This window comes from Bombus terrestris, chromosome 4 (genome assembly GCF_910591885.1).
Source record: "Bombus terrestris chromosome 4, iyBomTerr1.2, whole genome shotgun sequence".
In the NCBI taxonomy this organism is placed as follows: Eukaryota; Metazoa; Arthropoda; class Insecta; order Hymenoptera; family Apidae; genus Bombus; species Bombus terrestris.
This window is the reverse complement of record NC_063272.1, coordinates 14,141,659-14,163,672: the sequence shown is the minus strand read 5'-3', so window position 1 is coordinate 14,163,672 and position 22,014 is coordinate 14,141,659. Positions and strand designations below refer to the sequence as shown.

Sequence of the window (22,014 nt, the reverse complement as noted above, 5' to 3'; positions counted from 1 at the left end):
GTATCGCATAATGAAGGAATAATTTAACGGTCGTATCTCGAGAAAAGCAAGTTCGCTTAAAGGCCTTTTCTAGACCTTCAACTATAATTCCTTCGTTTATTCTGAAAACTTCTTTATGCATGTTTTGGTTATTTTGATTTCATGGTGAATCATGTAAATGTGAGAAAATACGCAATACGGTCCTTGAGCAACTGCGTTATCAAAGCTTATTTTTGTATATTTTCGGATCGTCTTGCTTAAGTTGCGAAAATGTATTTTTACAGATCCAAATTAAAATCTGATCCAAATTTTAAGCACATTGATGGAAACCAAAAGCAGCCTACTCACCGATCATCGAAATCACTGTGACCACAGCTTCCTTCTCATTTCACGTATGTCAAAGAAATGGAAAATTAAACTAGAAGATTGGCACGTGATCAAAAATTATGTTGCATGGTCGATGTTTGATTTCCATGTGCCGGTGAACGTGTTACTAAACTTTTAATTGGCACGAAGTTATTGATGAAATTAAATATCACCATTAATTTTCAATATTATACACGTTCGTACACCTATAAAGCAATCCTCTCATGATGTTTTTAATGCTGTATATTTTTATTAAATAATTGTATAAATAATATTTCATTAATTATTTCATATCCTCTAATAAGCCATTTTTCAAATGAAATCAGTTCGTCGAAATAATGCTTCGGTGATAAACTAAGCTTTAAATTTATTTATATTTCGATACGTTAAAGAAATATTTAAAAATCCTTTGTACGGTTAAAAACAACATATACGTTTAAATACGTTGCGAGATAAAGAAAGTTTTAAACGAAAGAAACCGAAAAGTGACGGTGTCCTAGCGACAGTTAGAAGGAACTTATCAAACTTAAATTAGGCAAATAAAATTCTTAAACCTGCGGTTTTAAACGAACATTTTTAGTAAAACGAAATATATTATAAAAAAAAAGAAACGAATCGAATAATGAACATGTAACCGATAGTGGGTGGATTTCGATAAGTGTACTGAAATACGCCCACATCCGATCCACGATATGCATCGTTTTTAACCATTCGATGCAGTCTTCGACGAACTTCAAAACGAGAAAGATCACGTGTAGCATCCGGCAAGAGATGCTATAATAAAAATTCGATCGCGTATGCTTCAAACCATCGTAGCGACATGGCTACGAGATCGCAATGGCTGCTGTTGACTTGGTTGGGATTCTGCGCGGCATGGATGGACGAAAGGTCTGGAGAACACAATTTCCGCCAGATCCGATCTTCATCCGAAAGAAAAAAAACTTTCTGCTCGTACCACATTGCATAAAACGTAATTTTTAACGCTTTCCAGGCCTGTGTTGGAGTCTCGGGACGGAAATCTGTTCATTTCCTCTGCGAAGGACAAGAACATCACCCTAAAGATCTTGGGAGATGGCCACTTAAACGTGAACGAAATTAATTTGCTTGAAGTCGCGAACGCTGTATGGAGACACTATTTTCCTCAAGAACTGAACAGTGGTACGGATGATTTTCTCGTTAATGACGTAATTCGTCTCGTTTTTTTTTTTTTAGGCGGTAAGCGCGACTCGTTTAATCGAAAGATGGAGAATGGGATACCTGAGCGAAGTGGAATCGAATTTACAACGATTGATACAGGTTGTGGAGGGTCCCGAGGGTTTGGAGAAAAGAATAGCCATGATGAGAGGATTTGGAGAAGGAAATAGCACGTTGCAGCCGGGAGCTCAATCAGCAAATCGAGTAAGTATCTCCTGAAATAAGGTTCTCTTTACGACGAATCATTTCGTTGAACTTAACCGATGTTCAATAATTAACACTTCGTTCAATTGATCACTTGCAGTCTACACCTGGAATGAACTTAAGAATTCATATGATGGCTCGAGTATGTACAAAAATTTCGACTAAATATTTTGCATGACGTATATTTAGCAGAGAATATTCAAATAACTGTTGAAATATGTCTAGGTAAAGCGAATAGAAGAAAAAGTAAAATCGATAGAATCGAAGCTGAAGACAAACGAATGTAGTAGCAATCCTTGTCTGAATGGTGGTACGTGTCAGGATCTTTACGAAGGATACCAGTGTCATTGTCCATCAAATTGGGAGGTAAATAGTAAAATATTAACGGAGTTAACTAATTTTTCTAAGTTTTCTATATAAATATTTATTTGCGTGCACGCCATAGGGTCCAAATTGCGTCGTGGATGTAAATGAGTGCGTCCGACTATTAGGAACAGATCTTGGATGTCAAAATGGAGCCACCTGCCACAATCTTCCAGGATCATACAGGTTCTTAAACAGTTTGTTTCTCATGAGAAACTGTTATACCAGTGTTTTACGATATTCTACGTTTACTAACTTTATTTTACTTATTCTTCAGTTGCGATTGCACAGCAGGATGGTACGGTCTCCACTGCACGAAGAAGTCTTCCATTTGCAAACCGGAGAACTCCAACGAACTATGTGGTCACGGTGTTTGCGTTAGCAAAGAAGGTTCTCCACTTGGTTACACCTGTATTTGCGACCAAGTATATACCACGAAACATCTAATTTCATCTATCATGATTTCATCATTTCTGGTATGCAATCAAAATTTTGTATTCTTTCAGGGTTGGCAATCCGAGGGTACTAATCCAGCTTGTATCAAAGACGTGGACGAATGCTCCGAAAACCATAGACCGTGTTCTGTGAATCCTTGGGTTGCTTGTCGAAATGCTCCTGGAACGTTCTTCTGTGATTCTTGTCCTCAAGGATACTCAGGGAATGGTTATTACTGTACTGATATCGACGAATGTATGATCGACAACGGAGGTTGCAGTACAGCTCCCAGAGTTCAATGCATCAATACCATGGTAATTTAGAAAATTCATGCCAGTTCCAGTAATAGTATTTGTCAAATAAAATACATATTGAGATATCGTATATATCAATGTATAGCGGGATAAATTGAAGAAATTTTTGAACGAGCTAGAATGTTAAACAGGGTTCAAGAATGTGCGGTCCCTGTCCCAGAGGGTACAGCGGTGACGGTGTCACTTGTGTCTACGTTGGTAGCTGCGCCATCAACAACGGCGGCTGTCATCCGTTAGCCACATGCATCGAGAATCCAGCTCTCACGAGCGCCTACGTGATCTGTCGTTGTCCAGCCGGTATGGTGGGCGATGGACTCGGCCCGAATGGTTGTCAATCGACCGAGATATCTGCTCATTCACCTTGCGCTAGTAATCCTTGTGTGCATGGAAAGTGCACTATCCATGGCACCACCTATACTTGCATCTGTAATGCTGGATACACTGGTAAGAATATATTATTCCTAATTGCCATTTAGCCAGCGATTAATAATATTTCGAATTATATCAGGGAGCACGTGTGACGTCAGAGATCCATGTGTACCGAATCCCTGTAAAAATAGCGGTGTCTGCGTGATTTCTAACGGCGTGCAAACCTGCGATTGTCCGTCGACATATACTGGCAACAGATGCGAAACGCCACGGCAGACCTGCGGCGGTGTGTCGCGTAATCCCTTGGGACATCTCGAGTTCCCGATCGGTGGAAATGTTTATCAGCACGGACTGAGCTGTGCCTGGGTTCTAGTCACCAACAGTTCGCTCGTGTTGAACGTCACATTCACCCGTTTCAACCTAGAACATTCGACCGACTGTAAATACGACTTTTTACAGGTATCGCGTCGATCGATCTATATTTCCATTTATTTTCGTCATATTCTACCCGTATCGTCGATCAAGCCGTTAATTGGATGACGCGTTTTAGATACACGACGGCAGGAACGCCGGTAGTCAGATGATTGGCAGATTTTGCGGCAACACTTTCCCCCTCAAGAATGGAAATATCGTGTCCTCTCACAACTCTCTATACTTTTGGTTCCATTCGGATAACAGCATATCTCACGACGGATTCGCGTTTGAATGGAATAGTATCGAGCCCGTTTGCGGAGGCACTTTGACGAATGATTACGGTACGATCAGTTCTCCCGGATCGCCGGGAAGGTATCCGCCGAACAGAGACTGTTACTGGACGATTACCGTTAAATCCTCAAAGAGAATACAGATTCATTTCGGGCAATTGATGCTCGAAGAGCATCCATCCTGCGAGGCCGATTTCCTCGAGGTAAATGTGATTTGTCGAGTCACTCTCCACGTTCGTATAAATATATTCGTATTTCTGTCGATTGTTCACAGATCAGCACTATACATAACGAACGACTGGGGATTTATTGTAATCACACTCATCCGCCGCCTCTTGTTGTGCCAGCTTCCAAAGCTGTAATTTATTTCCACTCTGACAGTGCTGGACAAGATGCTGGCTTCCAAATCCACTATTCTGCCATCGAAGGTAATTGAAATTTCAAGAATAAATTCGAACTTCTACTTCCTTCAAGTCATCCAAAATTGTAAATCGCCATTTTTTCAGGCGTTCCTGGTTGTAATGACGTATATACCACTCCTACCGGTACCGTTAGTAGTCCTACGATCACAAATACTCGAGATATAGAATGCGAATGGAAAATCCAGACGGCTGTTGGTAAACGGATAGAAATTACTTGGCCTAAGTTAGAGCTCTCGGATACCGAATGTCGAATGCAAAAGCTCGAGGTATTTTCTCTCCTGATCTTCACTTTCGAACTCTAAAATGAATTTTATAAGATAGAAATATTTTAACATTATTCATTTTTTTATCAGATTTACGATGGAGATACCAGCGAATCTCCATTGCTCCAACGATACTGTGGTACTATGACTCCGCCCACGATAAAGTCGAGCACGAACGTGTTGCTAATCATCTTCACATCAAAAATGTATTCAGATGGCAGCTTCACTCTCTCCTATAACACAGTATGTGGCAAGCTATTCACCGACGATTCAGCAATTATCGAATCATTCACGACTGCAGACGGGATTAATACCGTTGACTGTGTCTACGAGATCAAGCAACCGCCTAACAAAAGAATCGTATTAAATATACTCGAGATGAATATTAGTACTCAGCCGAGGATTCCATATAGAAGCCTGAGGCCGATTAGATTTCATCATTGGAATCACTGGGGACTTTCCCCTTTCAGCTGGCCAGAGAGATATAACTGGCAGGATACATACAGCTGGCCATTTGAAGACGACGCGATGCTCGGAGAAAACAGGATACCCTCTTGTTTGACAAGTTTTCTCGATGTGTATGACGGCCCCAACGAGAACGCTCCGCGTCTCGCTCATCTTTGTAACGCTGTCGCATCCTCCGACGGTTTAAACTACTATTCCACACAAAATGTTATGTTGCTCAAGTATCAGTCTAAGTCTTGGGTCCATAGTCAAATCCATTTCCGGGCAAATTACACGACGATTACAAACAGTAAGTGGAATATTGCAGGAGCAAATATAAGAATACCGAGGAATTCTAAGAATTTTGTGCAGATGATAACGAAACTGCAGATCTTTGTGCAAATTTATACTTTTATGAAAATCATTCAACGAATGAATCTAAATTATATAACTAAACACTATAACTGGATATACTTTGAATATTTTACATACTCTCGCATATTAAGTGCATTTTTTGCACCCTCAAATTTTCGGAAAATGCATGAAAATCCGTAATTTAATGGTAGTACTTCTTTGCGTTTAACGATTTAACGAATTGGATATTTTCCAAAATAAACGAATAGCTTCTTTCTTAAATTGTTTCTGGATTGTGAGTTATCCGATGAATTCCTAACACATGATTTATTCCAAAGATTGTGGAGGATTATACACAGAAACCAGCGGAACGATTCAGACGACCACCGAGTTCGGTCACTACCGCAACGGCGAAACATGCATATGGACGATACAGGCCCCGCTAGGTTATATCGTGCAACTCACCTGGTTGACATTCGATTTGGAAAGACAAATTCGTTGTCAACACGACTATGTCAAGGCATACGAAAATTACATGACCAATAAAGAGGAGATAGGAACGTATGTTTGAATTTTCATATGACAATCGGACGATTTGGAATTGTCAATAACAATGTTGTTCTTCAATTTCATAGCTTTTGTGGCGATACCAAACCGCCGATAATAATGACGCAAAGCAACGAATTGACTTTGATTTTCCGTTCCGATTCGACGATAACCCGCGAAGGATTTACTGCCACGTATCTCTTCCTCGACGCCAGGAAAAGTTGTGGTGGTCATTTCGTTAAGGTAACGGGCGTTATTCAATCGCCAAATTATCCGAAAAATTATCCAAACAGAAGGGAATGCACATGGGTGATCGAAGCTCCAAGCAAGCAAAAGGTGATTCTCAATGTGACGAACTTCCATTTGGAAAATCATCCAAATTGCGATTTCGATTATCTAGAAATCAGGTAGACTTTAGAACTTTGAATGTTCTAATATATACTCAAATGCCCCGAAAAGAAATTAATGCAACAAACGATTTTCTTAACTTAGGAACGGTGGCTATGCAACTTCTCCATTGATCGGAAAATTTTGTAAAACCGATGTCCCCACGGAAATAATTAGTCAGACCAGTCAATTGTACCTGAAATTCGTGTCTGACCAAACGATATCGTTCAGCGGATTCCGTATAGAATGGGACAGCACGACCATAGGTACAAGATGAATTCTTCGAAAGATACAAATTTTAACGACCGATTAAAGAATATTTCTGAGATCGGAGATCGTTTTTTTCGATGTTTCAGGCTGTGGTGGAACTATGAACGGCGTCACCGGCGACATCATATCTCCGAATTATCCGGAACCGTACATGCACCGGGCGGAATGTAAATGGACGATCGCGGTGGCGGCGGGCAGTTTGATACGGTTGCTAGTAGTCGATCTGCAACTGGAGGAGCACACGAAGTGTAGATACGACTATATCGAGATATACGAGGGGAGCAATCGTCGAAACGGCCAGAGATACTGCCAATATCCTTATCCAAAAATCATTATGTCGAAGAGTAACATGCTAAACATAGAATTCCGCTCCGACTTTACAAATTCTGGTCGCGGTTTCCATCTGAAATATGAAACAGGTGAGTCGCTTTCCTCGGCGATTGCGTAAAAATTTGCCCCTTAAACGAATCTGGCATTGATCCATCTGCATCGGTGCTGTTGATGTACGTGTATTGTATGTCAAATTGTTTCTTCCTACACGTTGCCAATTCTTTACTTGTATAGGTTTAGTGGTAAACTAATGGACCTTAATTATTCATTATGTAATTATTGAATGTATCTATATGTAACAAAACGCATTCCTTTTACAGTATGCCAAAACACATTACACGGCTTCTACGGCGTGATAGAATCTCCCAATTTCCCGTACACGTACGAGAAGAATGCGAACTGCAGCTGGACGATTGACGCCCCCATAGGTAACAAGATCAACATCACCTTCTCTCATTTTGACCTCGAAGGGACGAGCTATACCAACTCGTGCGACTATGACTATCTGGAGGTGTACGAAGGTTACGACGGTGGTCCTCATACGCAGCTCGGGAAATTCTGTGATTCCAACGTCCTTCCACCCAAAATTCATTCGTCGGACCACCAAGTACACCTGAAATTCGTCACCGACGGTTTCCTCAATTCCAACGGATTCCGACTGGAATGGGTTGTCGATGGTTGCGGTGGACATTTGACAAGGCCCTTCGACTCGTTCACGTCACCCGGATATCCGTCCGCTTATCCGTCGAACGTCGACTGTGAATGGTTGATCGAGGTCGATTTCTCGCACAGCATCGAACTCACTCTCCACGATGTTGGTATCTTGAGATGAACGTTCTCCGACAGCCAACGACGAATAAAAATCTCTCGCGTATTTAATCTTATTCTTCTAGATAAACACCGAGAAGCAGATGGACTGCTACTTCGACAAGGTTCAAATTTTCAGCGGCAAGGATGAGAGCGCACCGAAATTAGTCGAAATCTGCTACTCGCCTAAACCTGTAGTGTACACCAGCTTCGGGAATCAGATGTTCATCAAATTCCATTCCGACGTCTCGTATGCGACCCGTGGATTTAACGCCAGTTACAAAAGCGTTCCCATCACCTGTGGTGGCAGATTTACCACCGATACAGGAATCATATTTTCCAAGAATTACCCGAAAAACTATCCGCCTAGTCAAAATTGCAAATGGTTGATACAAGTTGATCAAAATTACATCGTTAATATCACCTTCTTGGACTTTGATATCGAGGACAGTAGGAATTGCACCGACGATTATGTTCAGGTTATACATTAAATATTTGTTTGGAGTTGGTAGATGTAAATGGGACAAGTTGTAGAAAATTGTGACTTTTGCAACAGATATACGATGGACCGACAACGGAGTCGCCGTTATTAGGCACCCACTGCGGAAACGAACTGCCACCCTCTTACGAATCAACCAGCAATGAGATGTTAGTTGTTATGAGAACAGACAGAATATTAGGAGCGAAAGGATTCCAAGCGCAATATCGTAAAAACTGTGGTGCACGTATCATTGTACGTGATCAAGGGTACGTCGTTCCATACTCAACTTACACCACCGACGCTCTCTCCGATGGAAGCTGTACATGGATATTGGTTGCTGAGGATCAAGGTAAAGTTTCGTCATATTAGATAGTCGTCCCATCATAAGCAGTCTTTCTTTTTTCTTAGATAATCTGTTTAGATTTTTAACGAAACGTGCAGAGAAAGAAGATGATAAGTCACGTTTCCCATTTTTTTTTTTTTTTTACAAGGGAACAATTTTTAAATTCAGTACGTTATCAATTAATCCTGTGTTACCAAAATTTTCTTATCATTTAGTTTTTATGATCTTTCCATAATTTATTGCAAGATATTAAAATATTGATTCGCGATAGGTTTTTACGAAATTTTGTCAGTCTATCAGCTATTTTTGGTTCTAACCGATTCTTTCCATTTTCTGTTACAAAATATTAAAAGGCTACTTTAGCAATTATAAAGTTATAAAGTTTTTATAAAAAAACGAATTATCAGATTTGTTCCCCTGTGACTTTCACGTAATAAGTATTCCAATTATTAATTCTTTTTTCAATTTTTTAAAACAGCCGATCATGTCACCGTGACATTCACGTATTTGGATCTAGACGTGGCAGACTGGACTCATCTAGAGGTGTTCGAAGGTGAAGGTTTGGATGGGCCATCTCGAGGCCATTGGGATGCTGGTACCAACACTGTACCCTTGCCGATAACCAGTAACGGCAATGCACTTACCGTGCATGTGACCTCAAGCTACGAATTGTTAGCACGCTTTTCCTTCACCTATTCCGTATTAGATTCAGGTAATTGATGCGACCGCTTTTTTTATCGTTTCTGACATCTTCTTGGCAAACTTTCGATACTGAAAACGATTTATTACGCGACACATTGAATATTTAATGTATACTGCATTCGTAGTAACTAATCTGCGAATTTTTGTGCGGTTTTGTATGCACTGTGACGAGATACGATTATACATTTGATACCAATCTGGAAATGCATATGTTACAAATGCATATAAGTTACAAGATATTTACTACAAATAAAAAAAAAATACATTTAGTGAAAAAGAAGTTAGTACGCAACATGAATAGTCATGTTAATATTAAGTGTAACAGATAGTTTCACTGAATTTTGCGACTTAATATAATATATAATTGGTCGTTTATAATTCATTTTCAGATTTGTTTCAAGCTTTTCCAATATAGATGCTTATGAAATGTCAAAATATTTTGTATGACGCATATAATATATTCGTTAAATGTGTCCACGAATGCTCGAATACTTTCGTGAGCTTCGATGCTAAACAGATCGATCAATTTCGTCAAATCAATAAATATGAGTTTCCTTTATCTAACTCTATCGAACGTTAAATCTTATTGATCGAACTGCAGCATGCGGCGGAACGTACAAGACGTATAAAGGAGAGATCGCATCGCCGAACTACCCCGACAGTTACCCCTTAAACGCCGAGTGCATCTGGATCCTGGACAACTCGCCCGGAAATAGACTTCGCCTGAATTTCATCGACTTCGATCTGCAGCAAAGCGACGATTGTAACATGGATTATTTGGAGATACGCGAGGACAGTGGGATCGGGAAGCTGATCAATACTTTCTGCGGAACCAACGCAGAACCAGTCCAAACGTCGAAAAAATTATGGATCAAGTTCAAGAGCGACGACGAGGGCGCAGGGAAGGGGTTCAGAGCTCATTTCCAAGTGATAGGTGGAGACGAACTAAGTGGACCAGTAGGAACAATCACTTCTCCGCTTTATCCGATTCCTTATAAACAGAGTTACACCATGTGGAGAATCACAGTCGAATTTGGGTCGATGATTCGAATCGATATCACGGATATATACATTAACAATTTCGATACTGGCGTCAACTCTCTCAAGGTACATATAAGAACATATATATTTCAAGTATTTGATAGCAGACGAAAAAGTGTTGCTCGGCATCGTTCAAACACGTATACGATTCCAGAAGTACTGTTCCTCACTATCCTTTTATCAGGAACCACCCTTGTCATCCTCAATCCGTCGCTAGTTCTTCTAAGAACAATGTTTCTCCTTTTTAAAGGAATGCCATAGCTACAAGATTTCAAGTCACTAGCTATGGCGCAACAACCCTTGGCCTCAACAATTTGAAGAACACATCATAACTAACACGTATAATTTTAAATCCATAACAACGACTACGTGTTTTGAACAGGTGTACGATGGTTACGATTACAATGCGCCAGTTTTGTTGGAAATTCACAATTTTGATCAAGCTCAGTCCGTCACGTCCACTGGTAATGTAGTCAATATAGAATTTTCGATCGATGTCAACCTTGTATTTCGACATGGTGGCTGGTTCTCCCTTAATTGGCTTCAAATACCAAGAAACACCGATGATGGCAATACGGAAAATGAAGCTGTTAAACGTAAGTTCGAACATCGTTAATGTCGTTGATTAAAACGTAACATTGTATCTTGCCACAGTGTCAGAGTGCAGTATGGAAGTGGCTCTACAGAACAGCAGTAGATACGATATCACGTCGCCCGGCTGGCCGCACGGCTATGCCGATAATCTTCGTTGCGTATGGATTTTCACTTCTCCACCTGGAACTCACTTGGTCTTTAGAATATTATACATGGATCTGGAAGAAAGCAACGATTGCGTGGCAGATTTTATCACGGTTTACAACGGCAATGCCCTAACAGACGAGAGTAACGCGAATCTATTGCACAAATTATGCCTATCGAATTCTACGTCGATGATAATAGAGACGGATAACGTGATGACGGTGAAGTTCGAATCAGATAGCTACTTGAACGAAACAGGCTTCAGCGCATACGTCTACCAAGGTAAAAATATTTTCAAGTACTCTTGCATTCGAGGACATTATTCACGATATAGGGTGTTCATTGTCGATGTAACTCAGCTTGCGGTGGTAAGCTATCTGGACCAAACGGAGTGATCGAGATCAATAATGTTACATCGAGGTTGCAGTCGCATAGTTGGGATATTTCGTGCGAGTGGGTGGTCACAGTGAGGCCTGGGCGAACGATAGAAGTGACTATCGTTGAGATGTCCATACAAAATCCCAGTTCGACGTGCAGTAATAATTTTCTTATGGTAAATTTCCATTCAATATTAAATGTGTCAATGATAATCTTTTAATTCCTTGAAATACGTGATTAACTGTTTTTATAGTTGAAAAATGGTGGAGAGATTGCGTCACCTTTACTTGGAGCTGGAAAATACTGCGGTTTCGTGACACCAACCCCTCTCCAAACCACCGGAAATCGCCTATACGTGAAGGCGCACGGTATTCAGCCCAATATCTACTTTAAATTAACCTACAGGTGATCACGGCTATTTTTTTATCCATTAATACGTTCCATATCTGTCAAGTCAAATTTTCTGAAGAAATTTGATGAATTATTCAGCGAAGTGAGCATGAATTGCGGAGGTGAATTCTACCTGACGAGCAAGCAGAAGGAGTGGGAAATCGCCACCCCAAATTACCCGAACATCCCTCCAACATATTCCGAGTGCACGTGGACGGCAATAGCACCTGGCAGAGAAAGGATATTCGTCCATTTCATCGAAAGATTCGATTTAAGTTCCTCCCTAAAGTGAGTCTTGGATGTACCAACAGTGAGCAGCTAACTTACTATATTAAATCACGCAAGTTCCGTGAACAGTAAGAGAGGAAACGGTTTTCAGCTGTGAGAAGGAGTACGTTGAAATCAGGGATGGTGGAACGAGTAACTCCAGACTGTTAGGAAGATACTGTAAAGACACAGCTCCCAGCAGCATGGTCAGTACCGAAAATATGATGTACGTTCACTTTTACACGGACGTCCCCGAGCCCAAGAATGGTTTCAAAGCTGTGCTCTCTATCAAAGGTTAGATGATATGTAATATCGCAATTTAATTCGTTCTAAATATTTTGCATTCGTGAATCAGAGTTATACATACAAATTCAAACCTTTGAAATAATTGTCTAAAGTCTGCTGCTTTTCTTGTAGATTTATGCGGTGGGATCATCAGAGGTCTCAGTGGCTTCATCTCATCACCGAATTATCCGTTGGGTTACGCCAAAAATCATAATTGCACTTGGCGAATAATTGCTCCAGCAGATCACACATTGAAATTCACGTTCTTAGACATAAACTTACCTAACCGCCATACTTGCAAGGATTACGTGCAGATCCAGGAAGTGATGCTGGCGAATAAAACGAGTAAGTAGAAACAGACTTACAGGTTAGACCCAACGCGGATGAACGCTTTCTATGATCTTCCCCTTTTTTTACTTTTTATCAGATGTAGAAATTGGCAAGTATTGCGGTTTCGTGAAACCCGAAGCCGTCGAAACGGCATCCAACGAAGCGGTAGTGACGTTCATGAGCGATGATATCGAATACGTATCCTACCGGGGTTTCAATCTTAACTTTACCGCTAGTCAAGAAAGTGAGTACCAAATGAGAATCGAAATGGAAATGAAACGATAATAAATAATGTTTATTGCAGTCTGTGGAGGTGAAATCACTGACATGACGGGCACGATCAAGCCGAATGGTTATCCCAATATCGCAACGCGTTCAAAGTAAGCAATTGAAAATTTCTGTTAAATTAAACCTTCTGTACTTTGTCTACTTCTATTCTTTCGCAGATACTGTGACTGGAGAATTAAATTGCCAGTAGGATATCACGTAGTTGCTGAATTACAGGACTTGGATATCATGCCCGGTATTCAGTCACGACTGGGTTACACAGTAATGGTAATTATCAACAACCTTACAATTTTTACCATTTTACCATTTCAACCGTTAACTGATCTTTTTTTCAGTTTTATAACGATTTCCGCTTCAAATCCAGGATCAAGACAATACGATCGAATTCAACAGATCGAATAATAATAAGCTCTAGTAATACCATGATGATCGGTTATTATTCGTCACCAGGCTATCGTGGTTTCAAATTGCGCTACCATGCCGAACCGAATCCTCGTACGTTCGCGAAAGAAATATTTCTTTGATAGATCAAAGATCCAATCGTCCGGTGAACAATATTGTTATCCAAACTTTCAGCCTGCGGTGGAGTGATACAAGAAATCAAAGGTAGTCTGTCACCACCAAAATATCGACCCTTCAACGAGTCGTCCTATTTCTGTCTCTGGAACATAGCAGCACCGAACAGTCTAATAAACAGCAGTCATCTTGGAGTGACATTATCGATAAAGGCGATTGGCCTAATTGGCGGAATTCGTGGATATACCTTAACCAAGAATTGCTTCCGGGACCGGGTCATCTCTTTGAGTGGTAAGATTGTCATTGTCAACCGAATCGTGTCTTTCTATCGCTGGACGATTTTTTAAAATCGTGGAAAATACGAAAGAATTGTTGTTAATTTTCTTGAATTTAAAAGGTTTATTCCAAAAGTTTGTAGAAAAATTTCAAACGTTAAAAGTATCTTTTGCACGATTAGAACGAAAGTGAGACTTAAATACACGTTATATCACATACATTAAAATTCGACAAGTGGTGGAACATATTTTTGTTTTCCAAGGTATCGGTATGATTTGCGGCAACTTCTCGGAACCGGTGTATTTGAGAAGTCCCAAACTGATGAACGAGTTGACCGTAAGTCTCAAACGAAGGAAACACGATGGTGTTACATACATTTTGCACATAGCGTATATCTGTTTAAAATTTATAGATAGTGAACAGTACTTTCGGTGTACCGATGCGCTTCACCCTCGAGTACGAATGGCAACCATGCGGTGGCATTCTTAGTGGATTGACGCACGTGATACAGGCGCCTAAAAATATATCCTATCCTATTAATTGCGTTTGGCACGCAAATTATCCAGACAATGGAGAAATGATCAAGCTTCACTTCAACAGACTACACTTGGGTGGTTGTGACAAGAATTACATCAGTATCAGGTACTTTGGAAACAAATAACTCACTATAAACCTCTGTAAATCTCTAGAACTAGTTGAAATGTGAAATTTGGATCAAAGATATTAGTACGAGAAACAAAGTTTTGTCCACGTACCTATATTTTACAAACAAAAGTCTCCGAAAATCCTCCAAAATGCACCATAGTAAGTGTCCGTTAAAGAGAACTGGAGTTATTCCAAACCATTCCGACACTTCTAGTTTCAAGATTACACGTCTTCCAAATTCTTCAATGTGCTTGTTTCTTAGGAACGGTGGTCCACTTTCGCCAGAGATCGGCAAATTCTGCGGTAACGTGCAACCTAATAACATCACCAGCATATCTAATCAATTATGGATCGAATACACAGCAGTAGAGGATCCCAGTGACTTCGAGTTTGTCCTAGAACCAGAGAACGACGGATGTGGAGGCACACTTCATGGCAACAGTCGCGAAATATCATCCCCTAAGTAAATGAAAGCACGATAATTCAAAATGAATCAGAGAAATATCTGATTGAGCGATTCATTCATATTCTTCGTATATCTACAGGTTCCCAGCGAAATATCCCAACAACGCGGAGTGCATCTGGGAAATAATAGCGGACAACGGCTATCACGTCGGCCTGGTATTCGTTGATCGTTTCAATTTGGAGAGCAGCCCTAACTGCGAGAAGGATTACGTACAGGTGCGTGAGAAATTTGCATGGTAATGAAATTGTGCAATAGGTTTCCGTTGCACCCGGACGACGAACTTCGTCGACGCACCATGTTAGCATGAAAAGTAACGACAGTGTGTTATGTTTGGTCTTATTATTATCGTTGTCCAGCGTGGTAAGAAATGAAGCAGTTGATAGACACGAAACCAGTAGGGATATGACGTGTTGCAAACTCGAGATAGTCGAAGATTTTATCTTTCGAATATTTTGTCTGATGTAGATGTTCGACTGGGTGACAGACGTAAAGAATAAATCTTCCACGGGAATGTGGAAGGATCTTGGAAAAGTCTGCGGTAGAAACACGCCGTTGACATTCAATTCGACCAGCAATCGTATGAAAGTTATCTTCCGTTCGAACGAGGCGATCCAGGGTGACGGATTTCGCGCCGTTTGGCAGGAAAACTGCGGTGGAATTTTCGAAGCCACCTCTCACCGGAAGATTATCACATCGCCATCGTATCCGAATTTCTATCCGCCAAATTTCTTCTGTAATTATACTATCGTGGCGCCAGAAGAAAGCATAATAATCAGTTTCAAGGAATTCCAGATCGAACACAGTAAGCAGGAATAAATACTGCTAAGAGAACGTGACAGATACGACTGAAATTCATCATTTGGTGTTTCCGTTAATCATAGGTCGCAGGGACTGTAACCTCGACAATGTGACGATTTTATACGAAGACACGTATGTAATGGAGGAGAATGTTTATTGCGGAGAGAATAAGCCACCCTTAATAAAGGCGACAAACAAAGCAGAGATCATCTTTAGAACCGATAGATTCATTCAACGAAGCGGTTTTCTATTCGAATATCATCTCAATGGTACTCATGGCCACATATCATAAACAATAAGAATTCGAAACTTTCAATAGAATTCGTCTTTTAATGATGTCTTTTTCTCTTTCTATCTCGAAAGACTGTGGCGGAACGATAACAGAGCCTGGAGACATTAAGCTCTTAACACGCGATGGCATATACCTCGGAGGGACGGACTGTGTCTGGAAAATCCAAGCACCCTCAGACAAGAATGTCGTTCTCCGTTTCGAAAGTTTCGTACTCGAGTCCAGCTACAGGTACCTTATCCGATATTCAAGTTCGAAGGAATTATAGTGACAGTGGTATTTTACGATAACACTATAAATCTTGCAGCTGTTTATACGATGTCGTGACAATCTACGAAGGCCTGGAGGAAAACGATCAGAATAGACTAGCTAAACTGTGCGGAGATCTGTCGGAACATTTGCCAGTCATAAAGTCCAACTCAAGTTCCATGCGGGTTTCGTTCCACGCGGATTACAGCCGCCACTATTCTGGTTTTACCGCAAAGGTAACTTCTACGTAGTTTATAATTAGAATTTCCAGTCTCTTTAATCGTATTACATACCATTTTCTTCTAGAATCGCTTAATTTTCAAATCGTTTGGTTATCTCAGGTACTTTTTGTGAAAAGTGTGGAAGCAGGTTGCGGCGGAGTCATTCATTTGCTTACTCCTCATAGTCAGACGTTCAAGACACAGAAAGATTCGACGTACGATAGCCTAGAAGACTGTCACTGGAACGTGGTAACATCAGTGGGAAAAATTATCAAATTTACTATCAACAGCATGGATATCAAGAATAAAACTATCAATAAAAATGACACTATCGACAATGAATGCACTGGCGATTTTCTTGAGGTACAATTTTCCCACCCGCTACTAATTTTTGTATTGTTATGTCTTTAACTTCTTGTTACGTCGTTTAGGTTCGCGACGGTGCCGGACCTTTTAGCCAGCTTTTAGGAAAATTCTGTGGCAACCAACCTCCGCTTCCTATATTATCCGGTTCCAACACTCTTTGGATACGATTCGTCAGCGATGGTACGCTCGAAGGAGCTGGCGTCGATGGCACGTTTGACACATTAGATGGTAAAATCAATTAAATATCGACTAATTAATGAGAATATACTCGATGCTTAATGGTTTCGATTTTTCGATTTTTCCAGCGTTATGTGCCTATGCCGCCCCAATAGCGAACAACTCGAGACTTACACTGACTTCGCCGAATTATCCGAATAATTACGAATCAAATACAAGGTGTCATTGGACGATAAGTTCCGAAGACATATACACCGAAAGACTAAGGATACAATTTTTAGACTTCGATCTGGCTGACTCTCGCCAGTGCGAAGATGACTACGTTGAAATCATAGACAGCAGGGTAAGTTGCTTAACGTATTATTTACCCAGTTCAGAAATATCGTTATCGTATCGTCATGAAACGATGTTCATACAGAATCGAAAGTACATCGAGGAGGGCTACGGCGAGAACTTCATTTGGAATGGAAATATGCTAACAGAAATTTATGATTCGGTAATGAAACTTATTTTTTTTAATAGCTATAACGTTTTAAAATTTTATATGTATATTTGTATACTGTTGTTTCCAAATTATTATTTAATATTGTCAAATTTTTATGGTTTAATAAATTATAGGGCGGTTTTGCGCCATCCACTTCGTACAAATACTGTGGCAACAATTTGCCTCATGATTTCTACAGGTAGGTAACGAGTTGTCAAACAGAATCCAAACGTACAAAAATTGAACATAAAAAGTTAAATTTCCTTGTCGATACAGTTACAGCACCGAACTGCACGTGACGTTCAAAGGTTCTAGCACTGGTCACAAAGGTTTTAAACTCGAATATAGCAAGTCGACGTGCGATCGGAATTTCACCGCGGAACAAGGTCGGATCGTGCACGAAGGTATCACTGATTGTTGGATCACGATAACAGCGCCTAAAAACCGCACAATCTCTTTATATTTTAACCAATTCTCGCTCTACGACCCGGACGAGTGCACCAAGAGCTCCTTACAAGCAAGTGTTCTAATCGCGTTTCTATTTATACATCCTCTGACAAAGATTCTGTTTCTACTTGGTCATGTTGCGTTCACTTAGGTGTTCGATGGTGATTTGACTGATAAATTGGTAGCGTCGTTGTGCTCCATGGATCTGCCTAGTCCTATTTTCAGTACCGGAAACAAGCTGAGTTTACATTCTCGGTCCGAATGGTCATCTAGCTTTGAGTTCTACGACATCACATATACCACTACGGACGCAGGTGAGAACAGAGTGTGTTCGATATTAATACTGAAAATCAGTGCGTTGTTTGAGAATTGTTGCGTGAGCGTATTAGGAAATAGATAAAGATTTTGTAGGAGGTGGGAAGCATCATGCGTGGGAAGGGCAAATAGGAATGAAACAAGTGAAAACAGTGGGAAATGGTGTATAATTCTGTGAGGAAACCACGCACCGTAAAATAATTATTTGTTGTATGCAATAATTAATCACATACAGGTCGTGGCTGCGGTGGTCGTATATTTAATTACGCCGGATCGTTTACGTCACCTATGTACCCCAACGAATATCGCAATAACACGGTGTGTGTCTGGGACATTACCGTACCAAATGGCCTGAAAGCCGCCTTGACTTTCCCAGTATTCGACATCGGCACGAAGAGGAGCTGTTCTTACGAATACAACGTTGTGAAAATCTACGATATCACATCGACTGGAGAGGAAGTTCTTTCCACTACTTACTGTGGAGGGGTAATTCGATATCAGAATATAAGAACAATTGCTGAGTCTATTTGAAGAGCAAGGTGATAATGATCTTTTCATCGAATTTTTATTTGTCTTTGCAGGATGATCCGGCACCGTTCGTAGCCAGCAGCAATCGGGTGATTGTGAAATTTATTTCATCGGTGAACAATATTGGAACAGGTTGGAGAGCGAATTTCGATGGCCGAGAGGATTAAGAGAAGAGACGTTTGAGTGTAAACATCAGAGAACGATTTACAAATATATTTATTTTATCAAAGTGTATGTATATTTCGCTTGTTAACAATGCAGTATATTTATGGTAGCGCGCTGTGAAAAGGTAAACGAATTAAGGCGATTGTACGACAACTATTATTTGTAAATAACGTAATGTTTATGCGATATAGGTAGAGATGAAATAAATCAGATTTCGTACAACGTTTCGTATTGTTATTGGTCGATAATTCATTATGATATCGTATTGGCTAGAACCAATACCGCCGAGCATTGTTGACTCGTGCGAAATTAATTCAACGATCTTCTCAATATCCTATCGATAAATCATGAATAATATAATATGATATTTTCGAATGTGTTCAGGTTTAACTAATCAAACGTCACGCTTCGTTGCATTCATCCACGCAATTCTCGTTCGTATCATTGTCCTCCGCTTCTTCAAGTTCCGCCACTGAACAGCTCTTCGTCTTTCCGTTCGCTTCCTCTATCTTCGGATCTTCTTCCACAACTGGCAGAGTTTCCGTATCTAGTTCTTCGTCATTTTGTATCTCTCGTTTCTTCCTGTTCTTCTCGCGTTTGTTCTTCTCAGCTTTCTTCTTGTCTTTTTTCGACACCGACTTCGCTTTAGTCTCCTCTTCTTCCACTTCCAACGGTGCTTCCTCTACTTCCTCGATCTTCGTTTGTTTTTCTTTCTTCTGGACCTTCTTCTTCTTACCTTCCTTCGTTAGCTTCTCGGATTTGTCCAGATTTTCACTTTCCACTTTCTGCTTTGACTTCTTTTCATTTTCCAAGTTGTTTTGTTCTTCCACTTTTTTATCTTTCGATTTCTTATCTTTCAACCTCTTGGAATCTTTCTGGTGCGCTTCTTGAGACTCACCAGAGTATTTAGTTTTCTTCTTAGACTCATACTTCGAATTGGTTCGAGGGTCGGCGTTTTCCTTCCCTTTCAGTTTCTTGTTCTTCGACTTGTGCCCTTTTCCTGATTCCTCATTTTCAACAACGTTTTCAGAATAGCTCTCCGCGTTCTTTTCCTCCGACGCGCTGTTCTTCCTCTTCCTCGACTGTAAGTTCTTGCCCTCTCTGTCCTTCCATTTTCCTTCCCTAAAACAACGAAAATCAGCATCGTGGCAGAACTTAGTCACGAGAAAATGATGCAGAAGCAACGTCCGTCACCCGTGACCAGATAAAAGCTACCGAGGGCAAAGCGATTATTGCGTAACTGACGCCACGACGCATACGATCCGATGCATCATACTGCGCTTTTTCAAACTCACTTCGAATACGCTACATCCTTCTTTTTCCTTTCATGGCCTTTTTTCGACTCCACTTCCTTGCCAGGTTTCTTCGCCAACGTATCGGAGACGAGCACCGTGACAATCAACAAAATAGTAAATAGTACCCAGATCCTGAAGAAATGTTCCACGAATTAAAATGATCGCTTTCTAACGTTAACGCGGCCAAACCGCGTGAAAACTAAAATATTCTCCTCACCGCATATCTGCTCCGCGATTGAATCACTCTTGATCCTCTAATGATACGTATCGAGTCTGGAGATCGCGTACGACCGAAATCAAGATTCAGCGCAATACTGACTGCTGTTCTTCGGTCCTCTTATATCTTATACTGTGTCTTCATTCATATCTCGATAAACACGCTTGCCTCACGGCTCGATGATCGCGCAGTTAGTGAATGGCTCTTACGGTATCGGTCTCGATATCAGTGTAAAATCTATCGGCAATACGTGGACGAATAATTGCGATCTGAATTCGTAACGCGGAAAGTTCGAAGTTCGAGTATGTAACTCTTCCTCGCTTCAACGTATCGTGCGTTCTTGACCTAGAACAGCCTGTGCCTGAAATAGCAAAACCGACTATTCACATCCTACGCACCAATCTTCTATCCTTGATATTTTCGCGAGTTTTCCACATTTTTCTCGTCCTGTTTCCGACATTTCGCTTAACCGCTACCGTCTCTCCACCACCACGAAACGAGATATTTAGGTCGGTTCATATCTAATCTTCGTACTGACGGTCTCTGACGTCAGGGGCCACTCAAGGAAGCTCTACATTGTGACAAACAAGCATTCGTATGGCAGGTAATTTTCAATATTACGCGACTTATACCATTCACGTCTTTTGTTTGGACCCAGTTACTCTTATCGAGTTATGACGCCACTGGATTAAAGGTCCAGAATGCAGCTTCTAGAGGCAGATTTTGGCTCATCACGCAATTCTTCTTGCTCCTGCTTCCATAGGTGGTAATATAAACAAGCTGAAGTGAGATTGATCCAATTGTGATTCCCCCGAGTAGCCAAATTTCACGATTGCGTCGTATTACGATGGTACGATATCTTTGGTAGATTAAACGTGAATTCGGGTGTGGCAATCGGGAATTGATTTTCGTTGAATAAATTCCGCGTTATGTATATTAAGTACTCTAGGAGCAAGAAACTGAAGAGCTAAAAGCTAATTTAAATATAAATTGAAGAATGTGTTGGCTATTTTTAACACGTATATCTATTTTTGAAATTGTGAAAGATCGTGAAACCATAGGTCTGTGTGTTAATGCGTTTGTTTTATGATTTCTCGTGCATTTTTCGAAGCAACTGAAGACGTCTTTGCTTATTAAAAGACGCAAATACCCATTTTACGAGGATCCATAAATCTCGCCAGTTTTCGTTGATCGGTTTTTAGTAACAAACGAGTCACCGAACTATTTACTTTCTGCAATACGATATCTATTCTCAATGAGTACATCTAGCAAATATCATCGCGATATCTTGAGCAGATAAAGGCCTTTTTTTCGTTTTTTGTCGTATTCACCAGGTCGTTTGCATTGCTGTTATCATTCGATTGCTTTTTGTTTTTTTAGAAAAAGCTCCATTTTTTTCGAAGCTATCAACGCCAACATGTATCTGAAGACTTCGTTTATTATCCGATTTATCTTAGAATCAGAGTGCGATAATTCCATATGACGCAGACTCAACGACAAAAATTATACAGAATTTACGTAAATAGAATTAATATGAAATTTTGGATTGATAATCTCATGATTCTG

General features: G+C 40.4%; 2 protein-coding genes across 2 annotated transcripts; one reads left to right on the top strand and one right to left on the bottom strand.

Moving 5' to 3' along the window:
- The first annotated feature begins 1,078 nt into the window (after positions 1 to 1,078).
- Positions 1,079 to 19,158, top strand: LOC100644841 (cubilin). The gene is made up of 52 exons (XM_020862831.2): positions 1,079 to 1,233; positions 1,337 to 1,466; positions 1,558 to 1,743; positions 1,844 to 1,885; positions 1,969 to 2,109; positions 2,189 to 2,292; positions 2,384 to 2,531; positions 2,613 to 2,855; positions 2,987 to 3,299; positions 3,364 to 3,683; positions 3,775 to 4,131; positions 4,203 to 4,356; positions 4,435 to 4,616; positions 4,704 to 5,367; positions 5,750 to 5,972; positions 6,047 to 6,364; positions 6,450 to 6,610; positions 6,701 to 7,033; positions 7,265 to 7,758; positions 7,838 to 8,230; positions 8,308 to 8,581; positions 9,054 to 9,287; positions 9,879 to 10,384; positions 10,701 to 10,914; positions 10,973 to 11,338; positions 11,416 to 11,609; positions 11,688 to 11,839; positions 11,924 to 12,112; positions 12,204 to 12,385; positions 12,509 to 12,721; positions 12,804 to 12,950; positions 13,011 to 13,086; positions 13,153 to 13,261; positions 13,330 to 13,489; positions 13,571 to 13,801; positions 14,049 to 14,122; positions 14,199 to 14,428; positions 14,694 to 14,894; positions 14,977 to 15,112; positions 15,363 to 15,699; positions 15,779 to 15,964; positions 16,059 to 16,215; positions 16,292 to 16,469; positions 16,575 to 16,817; positions 16,886 to 17,048; positions 17,126 to 17,340; positions 17,416 to 17,493; positions 17,616 to 17,680; positions 17,758 to 17,998; positions 18,080 to 18,242; positions 18,479 to 18,729; positions 18,825 to 19,158. The coding sequence occupies exons 1-52, from the start codon at positions 1,166 to 1,168 to the stop codon at positions 18,936 to 18,938; spliced, it is 11,253 nt and encodes a 3,750-aa protein (XP_020718490.2). The 5' UTR covers positions 1,079 to 1,165; the 3' UTR covers positions 18,939 to 19,158.
- LOC105665661 (cylicin-1) lies at positions 18,970 to 21,916 on the bottom strand. Its single transcript, XM_012307923.3, has 3 exons — positions 20,449 to 21,916; positions 20,232 to 20,363; positions 18,970 to 20,058 (listed from the first exon to the last, which is right to left on the bottom strand). Exons 1-3 carry the CDS (start codon positions 20,451 to 20,453, stop codon positions 19,338 to 19,340), a joined length of 858 nt encoding a protein of 285 aa, XP_012163313.2. The 5' UTR covers positions 20,454 to 21,916; the 3' UTR covers positions 18,970 to 19,337.
- Positions 21,917 to 22,014: the final 98 nt, after the last annotated feature.

Coding starts and splice junctions, on each gene's coding strand:
- LOC100644841 (XM_020862831.2), top strand. CDS start 1,166: ATGGCTACGAGATCGCAATGGCTGCTGTTGACTTGGTTGGGATTCTGC. Junction 17,341..17,415: donor TTGAAATCATAGACAGCAGG/GTAAGTTGCTTA, acceptor ATGTTCATACAG/AATCGAAAGTACATCGAGGA. Junction 17,494..17,615: donor TAACAGAAATTTATGATTCG/GTAATGAAACTT, acceptor AATAAATTATAG/GGCGGTTTTGCGCCATCCAC.
- LOC105665661 (XM_012307923.3), bottom strand. Junction 20,059..20,231: donor AAGGATGTAGCGTATTCGAA/GTGAGTTTGAAA, acceptor TCGTTGTTTTAG/GGAAGGAAAATGGAAGGACA.